Source organism: Dermacentor albipictus, chromosome 5, assembly GCF_038994185.2.
Source record: "Dermacentor albipictus isolate Rhodes 1998 colony chromosome 5, USDA_Dalb.pri_finalv2, whole genome shotgun sequence".
NCBI lineage: Eukaryota > Metazoa > Arthropoda > Arachnida > Ixodida > Ixodidae > Dermacentor > Dermacentor albipictus.
Window position 1 is genome coordinate 112,169,267 of NC_091825.1, and position 19,558 is coordinate 112,188,824.

The 19,558-nt window shown below is 47.6% G+C and overlaps 1 protein-coding gene across 1 annotated transcript in view; it reads right to left on the bottom strand.

Annotated features, from left to right (window-relative positions):
* LOC135897036 (trichohyalin-like) overlaps nucleotides 1-19,558 on the bottom strand; it is a 131,365-nt gene that overhangs the window by 50,363 nt on the left and 61,444 nt on the right. The window contains exon 2 of the mRNA XM_065425601.2: nucleotides 2,239-2,391. Within this exon, the coding sequence (XP_065281673.1) occupies nucleotides 2,239-2,391 (153 nt within the window). The remainder of the gene's footprint in view (nucleotides 1-2,238; nucleotides 2,392-19,558) is intronic.

Below are 19,558 nucleotides of genomic sequence, written 5' to 3' on the forward strand. Positions count from 1 at the left end.
TGAAACACGCCGACAACGAGCGCGCGATTATAGACACCGTAGACGAGTCCGGCGGCACAACTGCGCGACAGAGCGAGAACCCTGCACGTCAGGCTTCTTTCGGAGCACGCGTGCTGCGCGGCCGAGCCCGCCGGCCGCGCGCTTCGAAGCATCTCGGTCGTTCGGATTGGCGCGCCGCGCAAAACTGGAGGCCAAGTAGCGATCTCATAGACAGGTGAACGTCATGCGCAAGCTCGTGTATCGTTGGACTCGTCGCCACTGTGGAGCCTTGTCCAGTCGTGACAACTTGCGAACGTTGCTGTTTTGTTGCGCTTTACTTTTTTTCGAACGTTTGCGAAAACCAATTTGTATTGGCGGAGTGCTCTTCGCATCAGCTGATGTTATCACGATTTAACATGTGATTGTTTGTGCAGAAGGCAAGAACGAAATGGTCGCCAACATTTGCCGGTTACGTCACAATCAGTCAATCAATCGGGCATGGGTAAGGGCGGCTCGGCACCAGCGAAGTTTACGCCAGTAAATACAGAGAAAACGATTGGATAAGTAAGCAACTTTCTATTCGCAAATTACAAACAAATATGACGTCATTGCTAAGCAAGATAACCATTCGTATTTTCTGCCCTTCTTTTCATAGACACATGCTCTTCCTTCGTTATACCATGAGGGAAAGGTTCATTCCAACTGATTAATTGGTTGAAGTTTAAGAAGGGGCTACGAGGGACAAGGGCTACGAAAGTCAGCGAATAGTGGAGCGCTCCGCGTATTTGAGTCGACGAATCCGTCGAAATGTAACCGCGAATCGACAAGCAGATTTAACAAGGAAAGCTCAGTACCAAGCGTTCTGGCATATCGTAGCCATCATAATACAGCCGCCCCGGCTGTGGCGGCTGTACATGTGACTCCTGCCCTCAGCAGCGTTCATTCATATTAAACTCATTCGCGTTGCTACAAAACTTTGGAATTATGAAAATATGCGTCGCTCCATGTGTAGAAATCTAAGGGGCCTGCCTGTTTGAGCGCTCCCAATTTGCGTTAAAAAAATAAAGCTGCTCGACAGTTGACCATTTCGAGCGCCGGTATACACATCTTGCGAAAGCGAAAATTTTTCTCGATTTCAGTTACCTTGCGGATTTCTGGAATGGAATGGCGATATTTGATGCGTTTAGCAACAAAAGCTAATGAATCAGATCTCGCTAAATAAAAGAGGAGGATATATAGGCAAGCTTTTCCATTTTTTTTATGAAGCCTGGCGCCTACATCAAGAACACTTAAAGTATTTTCTCCCCGCTTACAACGCAGTTAGATGCTACACCCGGTTCTTCTATTGACACACCACTTCTTGCATTCTTTTTGCAAACTCTGCTAGTGCTATGGCACACGTTAAAATGTGCCCGATATGTGAGTGAAGGAATTCGAGCACGTAGCAGCAATGGTTTCCACATATCAGCCTTTCCCCAAGCATTAAAAATACATTCAAGATGTTTTTAACAGGTGGCGATGGCACACCGGCCGGCACAAGATTGATTGATTGATTGATTGATTGATTGATTGATTGATTGATTGATTGATTGATTGACACATCTACACAATGGCTACGATAAACGCTGCAACGAAGTCCTGACGTACATGTTTTGGCCAGCTGGGGGTTCTTTGCCATCCATCGAAACGTTTGTATAGGCGCGTTCTTGTGATACTCCATGAACCAACATTTTCTTTTTTCTCTCGTAGTTAAAGCATCGGCAGAAATGAAACCGAGGAAAATGAGAATAGACGGTTTAACGAAGATAAATGGTGGAGAGGTTGGCCGCAATATCGCGTTCCTACCCTGGTACTCCTCGTTCGCATAAAGAGAAAAAAAAAAGAGGAGGGGAGGGGGGAGAAGACAAGGAAAAGCGAAAGGCGAGAGAAATCCCGCGCCACTAGTTTATTTCCAAAGAAACAGAATAAGTAGAAAACCACGCTGAAAGGGGAACAACCACCCTCTCGAGTGTGCACGAGAAAACGAAAATAACGTACACGTGGCAACACCAAAGCTGGCTAATCAAAAACCGATTTGCATAAACTCCCAAAGCTAAGACACTTCTGCCTGTGACTAGTATTGGGCAGGTACAAACTAAACAAGAGCTAAACGAGGTGGACTTCAAACAAAGAAACAAAACAGTCGTACAGTGGCCGAGCTATTGCGACAAGTTCGGTGCACCGCCCGCGAACTCAAGTTCCGTGCAGCGTCGCACGCACCTTGATGGTCTCCCTGAGCAGGAATATCTCCTTGGCCATGTGCTCCTTCTCGGCGTAGAGGGCGTCCAGGTGCTGACGTAGCTCGGCGTCGGGATTGCGCATGTGCGCCATCCGCAGCTCCTCCTCCAGCTGGCGGATGAGCGATGCCTGCTTCTGCGCATGCGCCCGCGTCGGGGAAGAGAGAAAGAACAGACGACAGGTGTTGAGAACGAGAGCGACGTGTAAGAGGAGCACGGCACTGTTCACTACGAAGGTGATCACGAAAACACACACACATATCCACACACAAAGAGAGGCGCAGACACAGACTTTACACAGACTAGACTCGAGACCGTTCACCGAGTCAAAGATACTCGGACCATGGCCACAACCGTCACTGGCTCGAAAAGCGATTCGTGCACTAGTGCGGTACTTGAAGTGCACGGGCTTAAGAGACCGCTTATAGTGTCATTGTGTAAGGTGTCCCTCCCACATGTACTCAGTGCTGACTGTCTCCCTTTCTTCCCCTTTCTATTCCCCTTTCCCCCACCCCCAGTGTAGGGTAGCAAACCGGATGCTGTTCTGGTTGACCTCCCTGCCTTCCCTCTCCTTGCTTTCTCTCTCTCTCTCTCTCTCATATCCACACACACAAAAAAAGCAATAAAGGTGGTTTACGCGAAGGTGACCAGCAGAGCTGTTTTAAAGAGCGTAGCTATATAACGTCTACTTCATAAAATGAGGCATTCTTTTTATTTGTTAAAGAAACACAGAGACATTGTACTATATGTGTCAAGCTCTACTCGGCAGCTAAAAGGACCACAAGAACGCGCCAGGCGCCAGAGTAACAATGAACGAAGTTGCAGATACGCAATCGGGAGAGTCTGCGATCAAGACGAGCAAAAATGTACTTCCCCCATAAATTTCACTGGTACTCTAGAAATTACAGCGCGAGACTTCATCGTAGAAGATTATTAGGACTCTAAGATGTACAGGGTCAGCTATTGCTACCAGACACGTAGCCGCACGTATGAGGTGCTCTTCGAGGTGCCGAGTGAGTTTTATCATCGAAAGCTTGTAAAGAGGCGTATAAAATGTCTTCTGCCACTTGGAAACGGCGCGCTCGCGTTTCTCTAAGTGAGCTTGGCTCCTGCATGCGGCTATTGCTGTCTGAATTATATTTCGTTAAAAACACCGCGCAACCCATTGGAAACTTCACCCGCGAAGACTTGGTACCTAGAATAGAATTTGGGTAGCTAGGTCGAGAAACCACGCTATACGTCACTACAAAGTAAAGCCATTCGGCAGGACGACGCCCGCTGCAGGCTCGGATTCATCAATGGAAACAGATCGCGTACAACGATGTAAAAAAAATATTTCAGCAACAAGCAGGATGATGTTGATTATTACTGCTACCACCATCACCATCACTACTACTACTACTACTGCTACTACTACTACTACTACTACTACTACTACTACTACTACTAATAATAATAATAATAATAATAATAATAATAATAATAATAATAATAAGAAGAAGAAGAAGAAGAAGAAATCGTTTAATTGACGTGTCAAGAAACAATCCCAGGGTGTGAATACTGGCGTACGTTTACATTATTAGAAAAAGTAAGTCTAGTGCAACCCAAAGGAAATGTCAGCAAAACTAAAGAGAACGTTGTACGGATCCAAGCAAAAAAAAAGAAATACATTTTCAAATGTGAGACAAAAAAATGGCTGTGGCTTAGGTAAGGTTAAGCCCAGGATGCGAAGCATACTAGCCTTTATTTTATTTGTTCAACCACTGTTTAGCCTGGTGAACTGCTGTTGCTTGGCTATATTTGGTTCGGCTAGACGAAGAAACAACTCATGCATTATTTCTTCGCCTTCAAGAGTGGAACGCGACAGCGTTCCCGTCGACCCGCCGAGGGGTGTAAGACAATGGGCTACAGGGCAGCGACTACGCGCCCCGCATTGGACGCGGTGAGCGTCGAGCAAAGCAGCGTTCGGCGCGGCAACGAAATGTGCGCCTGAGCAAGAGACGCACGCCTTAGAAACAGCGCGTTTCTAAGGCAACACCGCACTCACTAGAGGCGCTTTTGTACCGCTTTGAAGCGTTGTACTCGTGGCTCAGTGGTAGCGTCTCCGTCCCACACTCCGGAGACCCTGGTTCGATTCCCACCCAGCCCGTCTTGCAAGAGTTGAGCCAAAGCCACTTCTCCTCTGTCGTGACGTCACGGTGTCACGTGATTTCATGGTCACCGCCGCGCCTGAGGAGCTGGGTTGAGCCCTCGTAATATGCTTCGCATAAAAAAAGCACACTAAAAGAGGAAAATTGCGAAAACTAATAGGTGCCATTCAACAAAGTGCAAGGCGAATAAGAGGTGGACAACACTGAGATTGAAATAATAATAATGACAGCTCCCTTTCTTTAATCCGTTGTAAGACACGCATAAAGCGGGAGGCTGACAAACAACGTTTTCGGACCCGCAGCTTGGCAAGGTTGCTGGTGCCTGAACCGTCAACTTCACAACAGTCACGCTCACGACTGCAGGATGCACATCGCACGTAATTGACAAATTACGCAGTAATACGATCACGTTTCTAGCGCAATAAAGAAAACTCTATAGGGAATAAACGCGCGCGCAACAATCTCAGCGTACGCATATTTAAAGGAAACGTGGGAATATTAAAAGAATAAAGCATTCACATAAATCGCTCCATAGCAAGAAACCAAGATAAAACAAAACGCTGGAGCCAGCAGTTACCTGCTACGGTTTATATAAAAAAAGCCAACGACATCAACGAATCACGCAGAACATACGACGGTCTCACGGCGGCTTCAATAATTCAACAATATATCGTCGAGGAGGATCAGGTAGCACTAGCCGTCGACGTTTCACAGTCCATCCGGATAAACCTATCAGTCCGAACTCGGCTGACCCTCCCCCGCTACAACGAGAGCGAGGAGGTCGCGAGATTGGGTTGCGGATTGGGAGAGAAGACGTTGGGAATCGGCGCCGCCGGAAATTGCCGTAAAACAAACGACCCTTCGGCTGCCGCGGGGGCACTGCGCCTGATTGGACGGGGCCCGACCGACTCACCTAATAGAACGAGGCCACTAAATGAGGCCTCCTGTGGACGTCTCGCCGAATGAAGCGCCATCTAGAGCTGTTTTTCTTTATTACGGCGCGCTTTTATTATTGTTCGCTGCCACTCTTTCTTGGCTCCTCGGTTAAACTACGACTTCGGTATTTGAGCGTCGACTTCACTAGCTTTCTCGCTTTGGTTTTACTGCCCCAGCGTGTTAAGCGCTAGAAACTGGGTACGTTGTGCCCGTAGTCTTCATTAACGAAATCGTCACAATCATCATCATCATCATCATCAAGTCATCGTTATCATCAGGTGACCTCATTGTGCCCATATGACGAAGAAGAAAAAAAAACGAAATATTCATCACTACCGCCCCTAAGCTATTACATCATTGTTTTCTTTTTGTTTATTTCCTAGTATTAGCTCCTGGGCGCAAATCACTGTGGCGGGTAGCATAAAGAAACTAGCTAATCAGTCTCCACCGCTTTCACTGTGATACAGACATACTTACATACTGTTCGCACTCACCCTTGAGACATACGTGCTGCTCGGGCAACGGTCTCGCTTTAGAGCAAGCACTAAAATAGTGGTAAGGATAAACACGTTACCAATATAGAATTCAACTCAGAACTAGATTCAATTCAGTCATAAACATCCTTCAACGAGAAGGTCATTTGAGTGAATAGAGTCACTGAGGAGATTACAGGTTGGGACTTCCAGACCACAGTGCGTGCCTTCCCACAGACTACGTATACATTACTGTAAGAAAAATGATTTCAAATGATATACCGTCACAACTAGTTGGTACCGAATATCGCATGGAATGAGGATTGAGATCAGTGTCCTTCCTGAAGAGTTCGTTCTAGTGCATCCAAAAGTAATATACATAAAAAAAATACCACGCTGCATTCGCGTATGCCAATTTGAGCGAAGTTTTGCGCATCATGAAGACACTAAGAGTGGTGCTATCTGTGCACCTATTTTGGCGGACACACACCAGCAATATTGAAATGGATGAACATGACATTGTGTACAACGCGTAGAAGTTGCCCTTGAGAAGATGGTGGTGTTCGTTATGACAGAGTGCTTCTCTAGCTCTAAATTAGTTCAGAAATGAAGCAATCGCTCAACATTTTTTTTTTCTGTAGACACGCATACTTTTATAACTGCTCGTTGTTCTTTGTACCTGTATTCTGTTCGCTGAGAAATGTCAAGATCAATGGTAATCAGCATTACGGATACTACAACTCGCTAAGCTAGTAAGACATCTACCGGAGGAACTTTTTTTTTTCTAATACGTGCCTACATTAAGCCCTCCAGTAGGGAGGAGAGTAAGAAGAGGAGGGAAAGCTGGAAAGGTTTGCCAGTATATATCGACCGGCTGGCCGCCGTCTGCTTGGGTAAGAGGGTAAAAGGAATGAAAGATGATAGCAGGAGACACGAAATATGGCTAAAACATTTTTCGTTCACTTCCGGAAGGGCGCACAAACGGTATTCATACAGGATGGTAAGCAATAAATTTTCTTCATCACAATTCAAGGGCAGTCAAGGATGACCTATATTTTTTTTCTCGCATGACGCGCTTCGCGGCACCATTGTAAGTCGGCCGTCCTTCTTTTATTTTTCGCTCCCGACTGCTTTTATATATGTCCCTAATATTACGGAAACATTCAGAAAACAAGACAGATTTCTATTTTCCTAAATTCTCGCTATCACTAGCTCCCTGCGTTTTCCCTTTACTCCAACATTATGAATGGTTTTAATTAGAACGATCAGTAGGAGCGACGTCGGGCTGCGTATTCAGAATCCATCGGTGTCTCCGGGGACAGCCTATACGAAGTCTTATTAAATGCTTGCCCAGTCACTCGAAACGCTTCGTTCACTACCGTATTCCTCACCGTATATATATCCATCTCTCTTTCCTTTTTCAGCGGTCGGCCACTTTTGGCTAGTGCGGCTAATGTGCCGACAGCTTTTAGAGCTAGGCTTTCTTAGCTTGAAACTGACAAGGCTGTGAACAAAACAATTAATGAAAAGTTTCAAGCAAGGTGGCTTCTCCGCAATAACAGAATGCATGGGAAAAAGCCCGCTTTACGATTACCTTCGAAATTTAGTGTAAGTCGGTTCGTATGGCTTATTGCTAAATGTTAACGAAAAGAAGCGCAGGTGACCGACAAAGCACCATTAAGTAGAAGAAAGAGTCTGTAACCTAACCTTAGATTGGACTAGTAGGCTTCGTATATGTCATGTCATATAAACGGCTGAAAAGGCACCAAAGAACAGTGGTCTTTTCTTCCTACTCGCCTCTGCGTCCACCTTTCTTGCTTTAATATACTTAAAAAAATTAATTAAACTTCTCGTATTATTATGCATACCGAGAACGCTGTCAAGGGTAACGTCAAGCAGTCTTCGAAACAAATAAGTGAACAGTACTAAACAAAAAACCACCTGTACCAAAACTACTTCGATAACGAAAGAGACGCTGAAGGAAATCGTGCCACCAGGACATCAAATTGCTGCATGCGATTGAGAGAGCAAACGCCTCCAGTCGCGTTATACGGTTGCGTAGTAAAGTAACGTGTGCGCACCAAACGTGGCCCTGGGAGATAACGTTTCTAACCGTGACACATTGCCATCATTTTTGCCACGCTAATGAAACTGTGATTATCTTAACCATGATTCTGCATCTATAAGATTCCGGGGTTACACTTCACGAAGAATCAGCTAGAGCTCCGAGCGAGGCACCGAGTAAGATTTGTTTCATGATTGGGCTGGGAATTTAACGTTCGCATCGTAGTTCTCACGCAACCCCCCCCCCCTCTCCCCCCAGTGCCGGCATTAATTGGCTGTTTTGCACTGAAGACAGCCACACAGGCGAATACAAATCCAACAGTTTCCCTAACTTGAAAATAAAATGAATTGCACGTCTTAGTAAATCTTAACGAAATAACTATCGCGGTTCCAACACAGGCACGAGGGACTTGCAACGCAGGGAATTAGCATATGACACAGAACCTCATTACCACGCGGGCTTTTTACAAAGCTTCTTCTTTTTCTCTCTTTGTCGTTTGAGAAAACAGACTTGCGTGAGCCTCAGTAAACGAGAGCTTCCCATCCTATTTCCACAGCACAACACAGCGTAACGTGTTTCTTTCTTTCCTGCATCTTTTTTACATTATTTAGGTTGTTTTTCTTGACCAGCTTCTCCGTGTCTTTATATCCGAGCCTATAGCAACCTCGCCGTGCGTCGTTCGCATGCAAAATAACGAAGCTCGCGCGAGAAAGAGCCCAAATCCTTTTCTCCCGTTCCTCCTCTGCATGCAAGAAGCCCGAATCGGCCGCGTCCCGAGAGACCACCGCCTGCTGCTCCCGCATGCGATTGCGTGCTCACGCCAAACAAAACCGTGCAGCGTTGTGGAAGCCGTAGCTGACTCCGTGTTATCTCGCTTCTGCGTTTAGAAACGTCCGTAATCTCCCGGCTCGTTCGCACCATCGCTGTTTACAAGAGTGCGTCAGACGCAGGGTGGTCCAATGTACAATTGGATTCAGTATTCACTTGTTATTGGGTACACTAAAGAAAGAAGGGAGCTGGAGCTAAAGGCGTGCAAACACTTGACCAAGGCTTCCGTACTTGCAGCGCATAGGCACACATCCTGGTTATTTGGTGGCAGATTGTTGCCGACCAGAAAACAAGTGTGCTGCACGTTACGACAAACTTTACTTGTTTTACAATTGTGAATAGCAAAAATAATAGTTTAACACAAGCTCATTCGTTTAAAGCAATTTGCAATTGCACAGCCGTGAAATACATATGAGATATTGAAAAAACTCTTTTTTTTTCAAAAAACGATATAGTCCTTACAAGTAATTTTCGCACGTGAACTCATCATAACACCTAACTGGCATTAAAGCGAATTTCACTAGAGAAACTGTAGCGTTCAAATTTGACCTGCTGTTATTCGTTGACTAGTTCTCTTGTTGAGGGAATGTGTACTTTGGTACATTTTGCACTCCGGCGGCGAGAACACGAACTTTTGACGTTACTTGAGGCAACTCAAGTGTTCCCTTCGGTAAACCGTCTGTCCATTAGTCTATCCCTAGGTTGAGGCTCTGCGTATCGATTGTACCTATAGTGCAAGAAGAGAATATGAACCACAAATAAGTAGCCCGCTTCGTCGCACCATTGAGCTTATATTGGGAAACGCGTGGCCAATAGCACAAAGCTACTCCACATCCCTGGCCAACGTGCGAGCCAAAATTGATGGTTCTTTCAAGATGTGACTAATCGTCATGTGCGTATTGGAAACTGACTTGTGAGTATGAGCTGAATAGCTTCACCACTGAACATTTCGTCTCGTAGAAGACTTTTGATCGCCGACATAGCTACTGAGCCACGAATGCAGCTGTGCGTGCTCCCTCGAATATATAAGTATAATGACCGCTGGTGACGCGTGTACAAACGCTACGTGATCGGTCACCACCAGTTGTTTGACAAACCGCCGTAGCTCATGGCATAAGAGCGTAAGCATCTAAGCATCTATCAATCGGGAAGTGTTCTCAAGGCGACGCTGAACGAAATATGCGGTTAAGATATATCGGCAGATTATAAAACCGGAATAGCGAGTGGGCCATTTTTCGCTGGTATACCAGTAAAATATGTTTCGCATTGCACCAGCTTCCTGTGACACCACAGCTTTCAACAAGGCTTCGCGTAAGTCAGCTAAATATAAAAAAAACAGACGAGGGGAGGGAGCAAAACGTTGCAGTAGGTTCGACGCGCGCGCGCGCATGCAATGTAATAAAGTAACACAGTCACGTGAACATTGCAGAACTTGCGAAGTCACCCTTATGATGACAGCGGTGCGGTCTGCGTAAGAAAATCGAGAAGGTAAAATTGGGTTTTAGTTTATACGATAGTAAATGACCTCTTATCCACCGGACAAATGCAGATAGTTCTAAAACAGCTAACTGCTTGAGTAGCTTGATCTATAATGCCTTCTTTTGGTGTCTTCTAAGCGCGCGGCTCTGAGGACTAAACTCAAAAATACAATTCCAGCTGTAGGCAAGCTCCGTGCTTGTAAACAAACGATCACAGTAAAGGCAAAACGAGCAGATGATTAGGTTGACAATGCTGTTCCTCACTGTTCGTCGCTCTGAACAGCAACCTTTCCAAACGACTATTGAAAACCATAACCAAGTAGTAATCGTGTGTACACAGAGTATACTTGACTTCAGAGAACCTTCGTGCCGTCATGGCAGTCGAAATGTATAGATGCCTTCTTGCCCACTCGGAATGTGACGCAGGGTGTCTACCAAGTTGACATTTCCAAGTTTATGGAGCTTTCCAGGTTTTCCCTGGGTGCCTTTGTAAAATTCCTTGAGAACGTTATTTTGTGACAAGATGGGCTGACGCCATGTCACCCGATGCTGTCACTCTCTAGTAAGTATGTTGAATTTTTTTTAAAGAACAACCCAGTTTGAATACTAAGGACTAGTGTTTATTTTATTCAAAAAGAAAACAGAAGGTAAGGGTTAGTAAAATGCACAGCGAATAAAATATATTGAAAAAGATGGCAAAGTCCATTGCAAATCGAGTCGAATATCTTCAAATACGGATACAAATAGATGCATACAGAATCAAATGTTTTCTAATATGAGCTATTTCTATAAACTGATGGCAAGCTCATCGGTATGAGGTCCGAACTTTGTCAAAAGTGAGATTCTCACTCAACAGCCGGTAAGTCAACCTCAACTGTTCCAACATACTCTGAGCCCGCGCATAACCTCTCAGTATTGCGTTTCACTGCTTTAAAGAGTTTCTTTTGGTTCGGATGAGGGACACCTGCATTTCGGCATCAACTAATACTGTTATTTGAGCTAGAGCTCCTTCACAGAAGATGCGGCACATTTCTTTTCCCATTCATTCCTCAATGCGTCGGTCCTTTTTATTGTCGTTCTCCTTCCGCCGCGCGTTCGCCCCATGGACGAATTGAAGCATTCTCTTGGTCAGTCGTGCAGTCAACGTGCAATTTTTCGAGCTCGCTAGAGGCCGCGAAAAACGCTCGGAACATCGGGCAGTCCGAAAAATTGAATGCATGTATTTTACTTAAGGGCCCGTAAGGGCTGAAATCGCCACAGGGACGTCCGAAAAAAAGCTCTAAAGGCCTGCCAGTACACTTATTAGGCATATCGGTGATCGTACTGTGACGGAAGACGGCGGCTGCCCGCATGTATAGTCAAGGAATACAAACTGTCCCGTGACTATTGCCCCTTGTCAGGCTTGTTACGCTTCGCCGCAATACTTTGCGTATGCTTCACCGCGTAACGTTACTGCAGTGAGGCAAAGCTGACTTTCAAAAACCGGCATAATGCAACGCGTTGTGGTTTCCGAGCTTCGAAGCCAATAGTGAAGATTACAAAGGCAGAGTCGGTGCCATTGCTGACAGCGGCGAAGTCTTTCAATGAAAAGCATGGGGCCTATCGGCAAGAAGCTCAATAGCGAACGTCGAAGCAGCTAGGCCTAGCGTTGCCGGTTGGTGGCTACGCCTCCAACCGGCTTGCCAGAGCGCCGTTTCGAGAGAGTCGGCATGCGACACGGTGGTGGCTTTAATTAATGCCGTTTCGGACCTGCCGTCAAGGTAAAAAGTTCGGAAAATCGGACGGCGAAGGCTTCTTGCGTCTGAAATTTCAGACGTTCTCAAACATTGGCTCTATGGGATGCGTGGGGGTGCCACAAAGCCGTCCAAGTTATCGGGCATGTCCCAAAAAGCGGGCGTCCGGAAAAACAGCCTTTGACTGTACCCTGGCAACTCCTCCAACCGACGACACTGTGTAAAAGACGATTCGTTACGATTGCTCTGTTACTCTAGACGGCATTAGCGTAACTTTTGCTCCCTTTCAATTAAATTGCAGCTAATTTTCCCTGATAGAAACAGAAATTCACTGAGTTCACTGAGTACACGAGAGCAGCCTTCGCCGCGCAAGCCTTAATGCGCACTCTCACAGTATTTCTGGGTTATTAAAAATCCCTGAGAATTTCCGATTTTCCCGGTTTTCCTGGTTGGTAGACACCCTGGCGACGGCAGCGCCGCTGTCTCTTCGTGACGTCACACAATGTACCCTTGCGTACTGACAATTTTACCGGCATTATGGTAACCAGGGAAAAGTTTCCAACTCAACCATGCAGTTCACGAACAACGGTTGATCCGTACGCGTGAAAAGTGGTCGCACAGACGTCGTTCTGCGATTCGCGACCACTTTTATGCATGCACTAGACGTCGCCATAGGCGCAAAGTTAAGGAGTCGTTTTCGTATAACATCCCAAGATGGCAGCGCCAAGGAACCGAAAGTGTCGTCGTCTGCAGCTTTCACAACGCTGCGCTGTTTTACCCGCAGTGACGTGAACGATGCGCGTTTTCTCTCCCTCTCGCTCGCTCTCTCGCTCGCTTTCCCTAAATGGTCGCACGCTATACACCTCCGAGGCCAGGGTCGCGAGATCTGCGCTGCTACTGTACACGAGAGCAGCCTTAGGCGCGCTAGTCTTGATGCGCGCTCCGAATCCTTCTTTATGCAAACGAATCGCGAGATCCTTCTACCCTCGGGGACGCTTAAGTGGTCAATCAGCGCCCTCCCCGGGCTCGGGCCTTATGCATACCCGAAGAAGAGCGTCGAAGCTGGGGGTCTGTTGCTGGCTGCTACGCGGAAATTGATCGGCTTCGTGGCTAGTTTCATTCGGATCCCCTTGTTCCTCTGACCCCGTTGCTCAGCGAGAGGATCGGAAGCGTGTGTTTATGCACTTCTCGCATCGTCCGAGTCGTTTCTTCGGGCCGGCGACCCCGCAGCGGCATGGAAATACACGTGCCTTTATATAGTGCTCTTTTGCGTGACCCAGAAGCAAGCGTGTGGAGCTACTCTGACGATTGCTTCGCCTGCGTGGTGCCCGCGGCCCCGCCAACATTCACATGAGCACAGTCTGTGCAGATATCCCCACACGTTTTTCTACAAAACCGTCTGTAAAAAAAATTACAAATGTTTTCTAGAGGACCGATTTCAATGGCTCTACAGAGAGTCTATAGCGAAACATGGGCCGAACAACGCAGAAACGTACGACTAGGACAGATGCGCTATCGCGTATCACTTGCCTTGCAGAGTGCGCCAAGTCGAACGCGAACCACCCAGCCTACCCTAGAACACTTGTCTATGCAGAGCTTGTGTAGGTATGGCCGGACACTTGTTGTATCTTGCTGATAGACTTCGTGCAGTGATTGCGCTTGGGATTATGTAAACCAAGGAAAGGACTAAAAGTAAAGAATTCTTATACTTCTTGTCGTCTATTGTCAACAAACTATACCGGCGCTCAACGCACTTGGAAATACACAAACCAATACATAGGGCTCCGACGTGGGCGTGGCATTACTAGTTTTTCAGCTAGCTGTGCTTTCATTAAATACAGGCACACAACAACTTAATAACGCGCACAGCTACAAATAACAACTCTGTTTTCACGAAGCGTGCCAGAGCACAATCTTAAAATGACAGAGTAACTTCCTAATGGCTGTTCGGCGCACCCTTCCGACTATATAGCTTATGTTCGCCACTCGCAACTTGAGAGTCAAGCAGACGTACCTCTCTGCACCGATTGCGACTTTCGAAATGGTGACACAGTTCCGGCGCTGGCCGGAAAACAGCGAGCGTCCGGCCCACGCGCATCTAAAATAAGCGCGACCAGGAAAGAAGGTCGCGAGGGCTCTTTTGCATAGCGCGTGCACCCCTGCTAGACAGCCTCGCTCAGCACAGACACCACTGTCATTGCGCACGTATGCCGAGTACTTGTGCGTGCGGGTGAAGTCAAGTTTACTTCTAGCGCGACAGAGTTAGGTGCCCCGTGTCGCCGGAAATCCGGCCTGGGCGTCCCGCGTCCAGTGTACAAAATAATTTCGAACCAAATGCGGAACCGCCCATACCCAACCACTCTGCTGCCACCAAAGTTGCTCATACCATGTATTTCCTTCTTTACAAAGTTATTCCTGGGAATTTCGAGAAAGGCAGCCCCCAAACAGTTGTAAGGAACACAAAAAAAAATAAACACCGACAGCGCATATCCTTTACGTTAGCTCTTCTCATACTGAAATATTAGAAGTGCGAAACGATAACAGGAGATCGACCCATGCAAGACGCCGCCTTTCTACCAGAAAGCGTGCCTTCGTGCATAGCGTTCGCCACCAGCATTTCCAGGTAAACGTTACGGTTACAAAGCTGCGTTGTCGCCACGAAGCATGAAAAGCAGCAAGGCGTCTTTGAATGCTATCGTGTTCCACTCTTAAAGGCGAAGCTTGACCGTCCTCCAAACTTTTGCCGGTCTGATACGAAAACAAAAGGAAAGGAAAGTAAAAGTTCATCCGTCTTCAAAAGGAATGCCGATAATTCAAATATCAGCTAGAAAACGATTTCTGCAAGGACATGGCTTTAGGAGTCATGTCATGAAAGGAAAGCGTTGCATTCACAACGACCTGTACGTTCTTCATTGGGCAAAGGTGGCAGAAATCGGTGCAACAATTGCGGGTGCGAGGAGTCCGTCGAAAGAAACCTCCTCTGCATCAGTCTCCCCTACGACGGCCAGCGCGTTATACTCCGCGCCGCGTAGGATAACCTGGACTCACGATCATTCTCGGTGATAAACGTATATAGGATCCTTGTACACGTGTGCCGCAGCGTCACGAAGGGATACGCGGCGTTAGTACAGTTCCTGAAGTCCACAGACCTCAGTGAGTGATTGCACTCGCGACGAGCACTCTTCTGGATGAAGCGACGCTAGCAGCGTTATCTCTCTTCTCCCGCTTACTCTTCATTCCTTAGCCCTTTCCCCCTGTGTAGGGTAGCAAACCGAAGGAGCGTCTGGTTGAACTCGCTGCATTTTTAAATCTCTCTCTCTCTCTCTCTCTCTCTCTCTCTCTCTCTCAGTTATGACACGTGAGAAAGGATAATAGGAGGAGACGAAGGTTACGACTAGATGACAAACATGCGATTCTAAAGGACAAATCGAGCGACAAGGCAAACGCGCGGAATAACACGTGCATTCCTCAGCACGCCTGGTCGGTTGCTTCTTAACGTCCCAAGGCCACACCTGGGCTACCACCTCAGGAGCCAGCTATGATAGCAAAAAACTCAGCACGGAGAAAACTGTTTACTATCGCGGGTGTTTTGCCACCAGCACGATGCCTTCAAACGTTCTTGCGCAGTCAAACAATATTGTTTTGCAGAAACACTGAACAGGAATGAATAACTTAATCGGGGTTGCTAGGTGCGCTTTGGAAATACCAGAAAAGTGAGCGTTACAGAGGACGGATGTGTGCAGAGACAGAAAAGGCTCAAGAACCAAAGACGGCTGTTGACACCACCTTGAAGTTCCCCCATCAGCGTCCCGTAAGGGCATACATTTTGACTGCATCTGTTCGGAACTATTTAGTTGTTTACCGATAAACGAGGATTGCATTGCATTATAACCAAACGGAAGACAACCTAAAAAGTATCGCAATCTTTTTTTTTTTTTTTGCCCGATAGAAAGCCTGAACACTCGAAACTAAATTTACGTCCAAATGATCTCATGGAGCTGCGGTCGAGGCGACACCCTCCTGCAACGCTGCTGTGCAAAAATGAGAGCCCTTGAAACCTAGCTAAGCTGGCTTCTCCGCAAGACAAACTGCTATGTTTAGAAGCCCCTTTTATTCATTACCCTCATTCTGTCAGGTTATTGCCCGTCTGTTCGATGGAAACGCGGGCTTGTCACGCATTATAGAGTTTCAGTTTGTCCGTATACACAATAGCCTATACATATTACCGAGCTATCGGAGACGCGGATGGCGGTAACATTTACGGTGACAATGCTCGTAGTGGCATGTCGGGACGATTTGTCCAACCGCAGAGCGTTTCTGCTTTTATTTCAGGCATAAAAGCAGAACGAAAATTTTTAAAAAGGAAAGAATACTTGTTAACGATTAGGTCACTGTCGAAGTTTACACCAGCAATTAAGTAGAACATAGCTGCTGACCGCTCTGTGTTCGCGCTGGTTAAACTCCACCCCACAAGATGGCGCCACCAACGCGACCTCTGATGCCTACGCGTTCGGCAACCCGGTGTTCCGTAGACGGTAGAAGCGCGAGCACTTACCGCACTTGATAATAAAGCGAAAGCTTTACTGGCCGCGAACTTTCGATCGCCGTGGCGGTGCTCCGAGGGGGCACATGACGTCACAACGCGCGCCTCACCGCGGATAGTTCTCTCTCTCTCGCTCCCTAGTCACTAGTGCGCATACGCCACTAGTAGCACCAAGCCACAGGTGTTCCGCGGCTGCGCAGCGCCGCGCCGCGCCTTTCCGCGTCCGCCACTTGGCATGACGTCACACCGCGTTCCTCGTCGTAGCGCTTGCCTCCGCTCGCTTCGCCAGCTGCGTCGCATGTCTGATAACATGTCGGAGTGAAAAGGAGAGCTCGCGTGCGCCGCAACCACAGTTGAGGCGGCAGTATGGACGGCGACAATTCTGATAAGCAGGAGGAGGCCTGGAATCGACATCGGAACGAGATGAAGAGGAAACGAATCGCCGAGGAAACAGACGAACAGCGCGCCGAACGACTGGCTAAACGTTGCAACATAGCTAGACAACCAGACTAACCTGGACTTGCAATCAAGGTTAACCAAGGTTAACCGTGCTATGCCTTAGCTTTCGCTACGTATATCCTGGCATAGCCGAGATAAGCCTCTGCCAATTTTTCCTCATCCGTACATACTCATCATCATTCCTTCTCGTCGGCTTCTTCGCTAGGCGTCGCTCGTACTTGGAAAACAAAGAGCGCCGGTTGCCGACTGAACAACAGCCTTAAAGAAAAGTTGTGGAGGTGCTCATCGGTCTCCACATCCCCTGCCCAATAAATAGTTCTCAATATAACTAATACATAGCTTTAGTTTAGGCTAAAGCAGCCTATAGTTGTTCAGGACGCATACGTGGACACTTTCAAGGATGCAGGAATATTCATGTGGGCGACATGCTGCATAACAATGACTCCTAAATGCACCTGCGAACGTTCAACGCTTTCTATCCCTGAAACCTTCCGAGTCAGTTCCTCGCGTATCGCACATGCAAGCCTTCTATACCGTCCACCCACTACCTTCCTCCCTGTATTTTTTGTTCCGTTTTAACTGTTAGCGTAAAGGGGGACGGCGCCGGTATGTGCTCGTGAAAGGACGTTCCCAGACGCTTTCGCAACGCGGGTACACATTGGCCGGTAAAACAGCTTATTGCGTTCCCAGCGACGCGCACAAAAGCGCAGAGGGACGTTCGCTTGAAAACAAACAAAAGAACGAAAGAAAAGAATGAAAAAAAAAAACACGATCGACTGCGCGCGCGGCGACGCAAAATGCGATCACCCGTGCAGCGGCGCGTCTGGACCGCGGTGAAAAATATTTTGAGAACTAATCGGGAAGACAACGTAAAGAAAACACGAATAATACCGATAATAATAAAAACGCGGGGAGACTCCTGTACAGAGCGGCGCGATAAGGCGATTTCGGAAGAAACGCTCCATGAATTCTCCAAGCGACCGCGGATCGTTAATAAACAGGCAGCGAGAAAGGAGCGAGAGGAAGGAGGAGATGGGAAGAGCGGAGCAAGCTATAGGAGCCCGCGAAGTGATTGCACCACCGAAGGAGCGAGTCGAGGGGAAGCCGGCCGGGGACGGTGCACCGGCAGGCGCGCCTGAATACAGCGAGCGGCGTCGGCGCGTCGAGAAAAAGGCAGGCAGGCACCGCTGCGACAATCCGCGAAGGAAGCCGGCGCGAGGATCGGTGCGGCCTCGTTCGCCCGGCGTTCCCTCGGAAGCATGCAGTTCTCTGCATGCTTTATTAGCCAAGCAGGCTATGCGACCATTTGCCGACGCCCAGTTTCAAAGAGGATATCAATGCAAACCACCACCACCATCATCATCATCATCATCATCATCGTCATCATCATCATGAGTTCTGCTGTACCCATTGGACTGATTGGTAGCGCATGGATGCATATTAATCTGAGTGCGTCCGGCTGGCAGACGTCCTTGTGACGTTATTGACTGTACGCTTCGGCCTTCTGAATTTGCAAGCAACCGTAGTTTTCCGAACACCGCAGAAAAGCAAAAAAAAACTATTCGTAGCTAAAACAATGGGCACGAAATGATAACGAGGACGAGGGAGATGACTGGGACAAGTGGCTCGAGAAATGAGCCTCCGCGCTGAAGACTCGGCGATCAAGGATGCGTCCAGGTGGGAGGCTGCACTTCGCAGCCCGGACCTGGATGATCAATTCTGGGCTGTCCAGCAGGCTCACGATGTGGCCGTGAGGCTTGGCCTTCCGGTCCCGACGTGGGAGCAGCCCGCTTAGTGATGAATTATCACTACTTGCAGGACCTAATAAACTTTTCCTTCCTTCCTTCACGCAAAGTCACGAGGCCGTTTGAAGCCGGAAGGAGGAAGTTTAGGCAAATCCATGCACTGCATACCAGTCGCTGCCATGCTGGCTGAACGACCACGCTTGAAACTCCCACAGACAGGAGCGCCACCTTTCTCTCGAGTAACTTTCGTAGAAAACGCTATGGGGCGGGAAGCTGCGAAGGTAACTACGTTGTACTGGCTGTCGCTTGGTCTCGTATTAGCGAAGTCATATTCGTCCGAAATTGGATGCGCCAATAGTCCTCTAGCTGCGACACTTGCAGCCGCGAAGAAACAATTCGGAGGACGCTTAAGCTTTGCCTTTAAGAGTGGAACACGATAGCATTCAAAGACACGTGACCGCTTTTCATGCTTTCCGGCAACTGCAGCTTACGTAACTGTAACGTTTACCGGGAAACGCTGGCGGCAAATGCTGCACACGAAGACAAGCTTTCTGGTAGAAACGCGGCCTCTTGCGTGGATTGATATCCCGTTATTGTTTCGCACTTTTAATATTTCAGTCCGAAAAAAGCTATCATAAAAGATATGCGCTGTCGGTGTTTTTCTTTCATTAAATTTGTTTGTGGGCTGCCATTCCCAAAATTCCGACGAATAACTTCGTAAAGAATGAAAGGCAAGGTATGAGCAACTTTGGTGGTAGATGAGTAATTGGGTATGCGTGGTTCGAAACTTTGTTCGCCATTATTCATTATCATTGACATATTCGGAACGTTGGAGGTCAAGCTAACCCTCGGGGACCTGGAAGACCAAAGACAACTCGTCGCCAGGGCCAAGA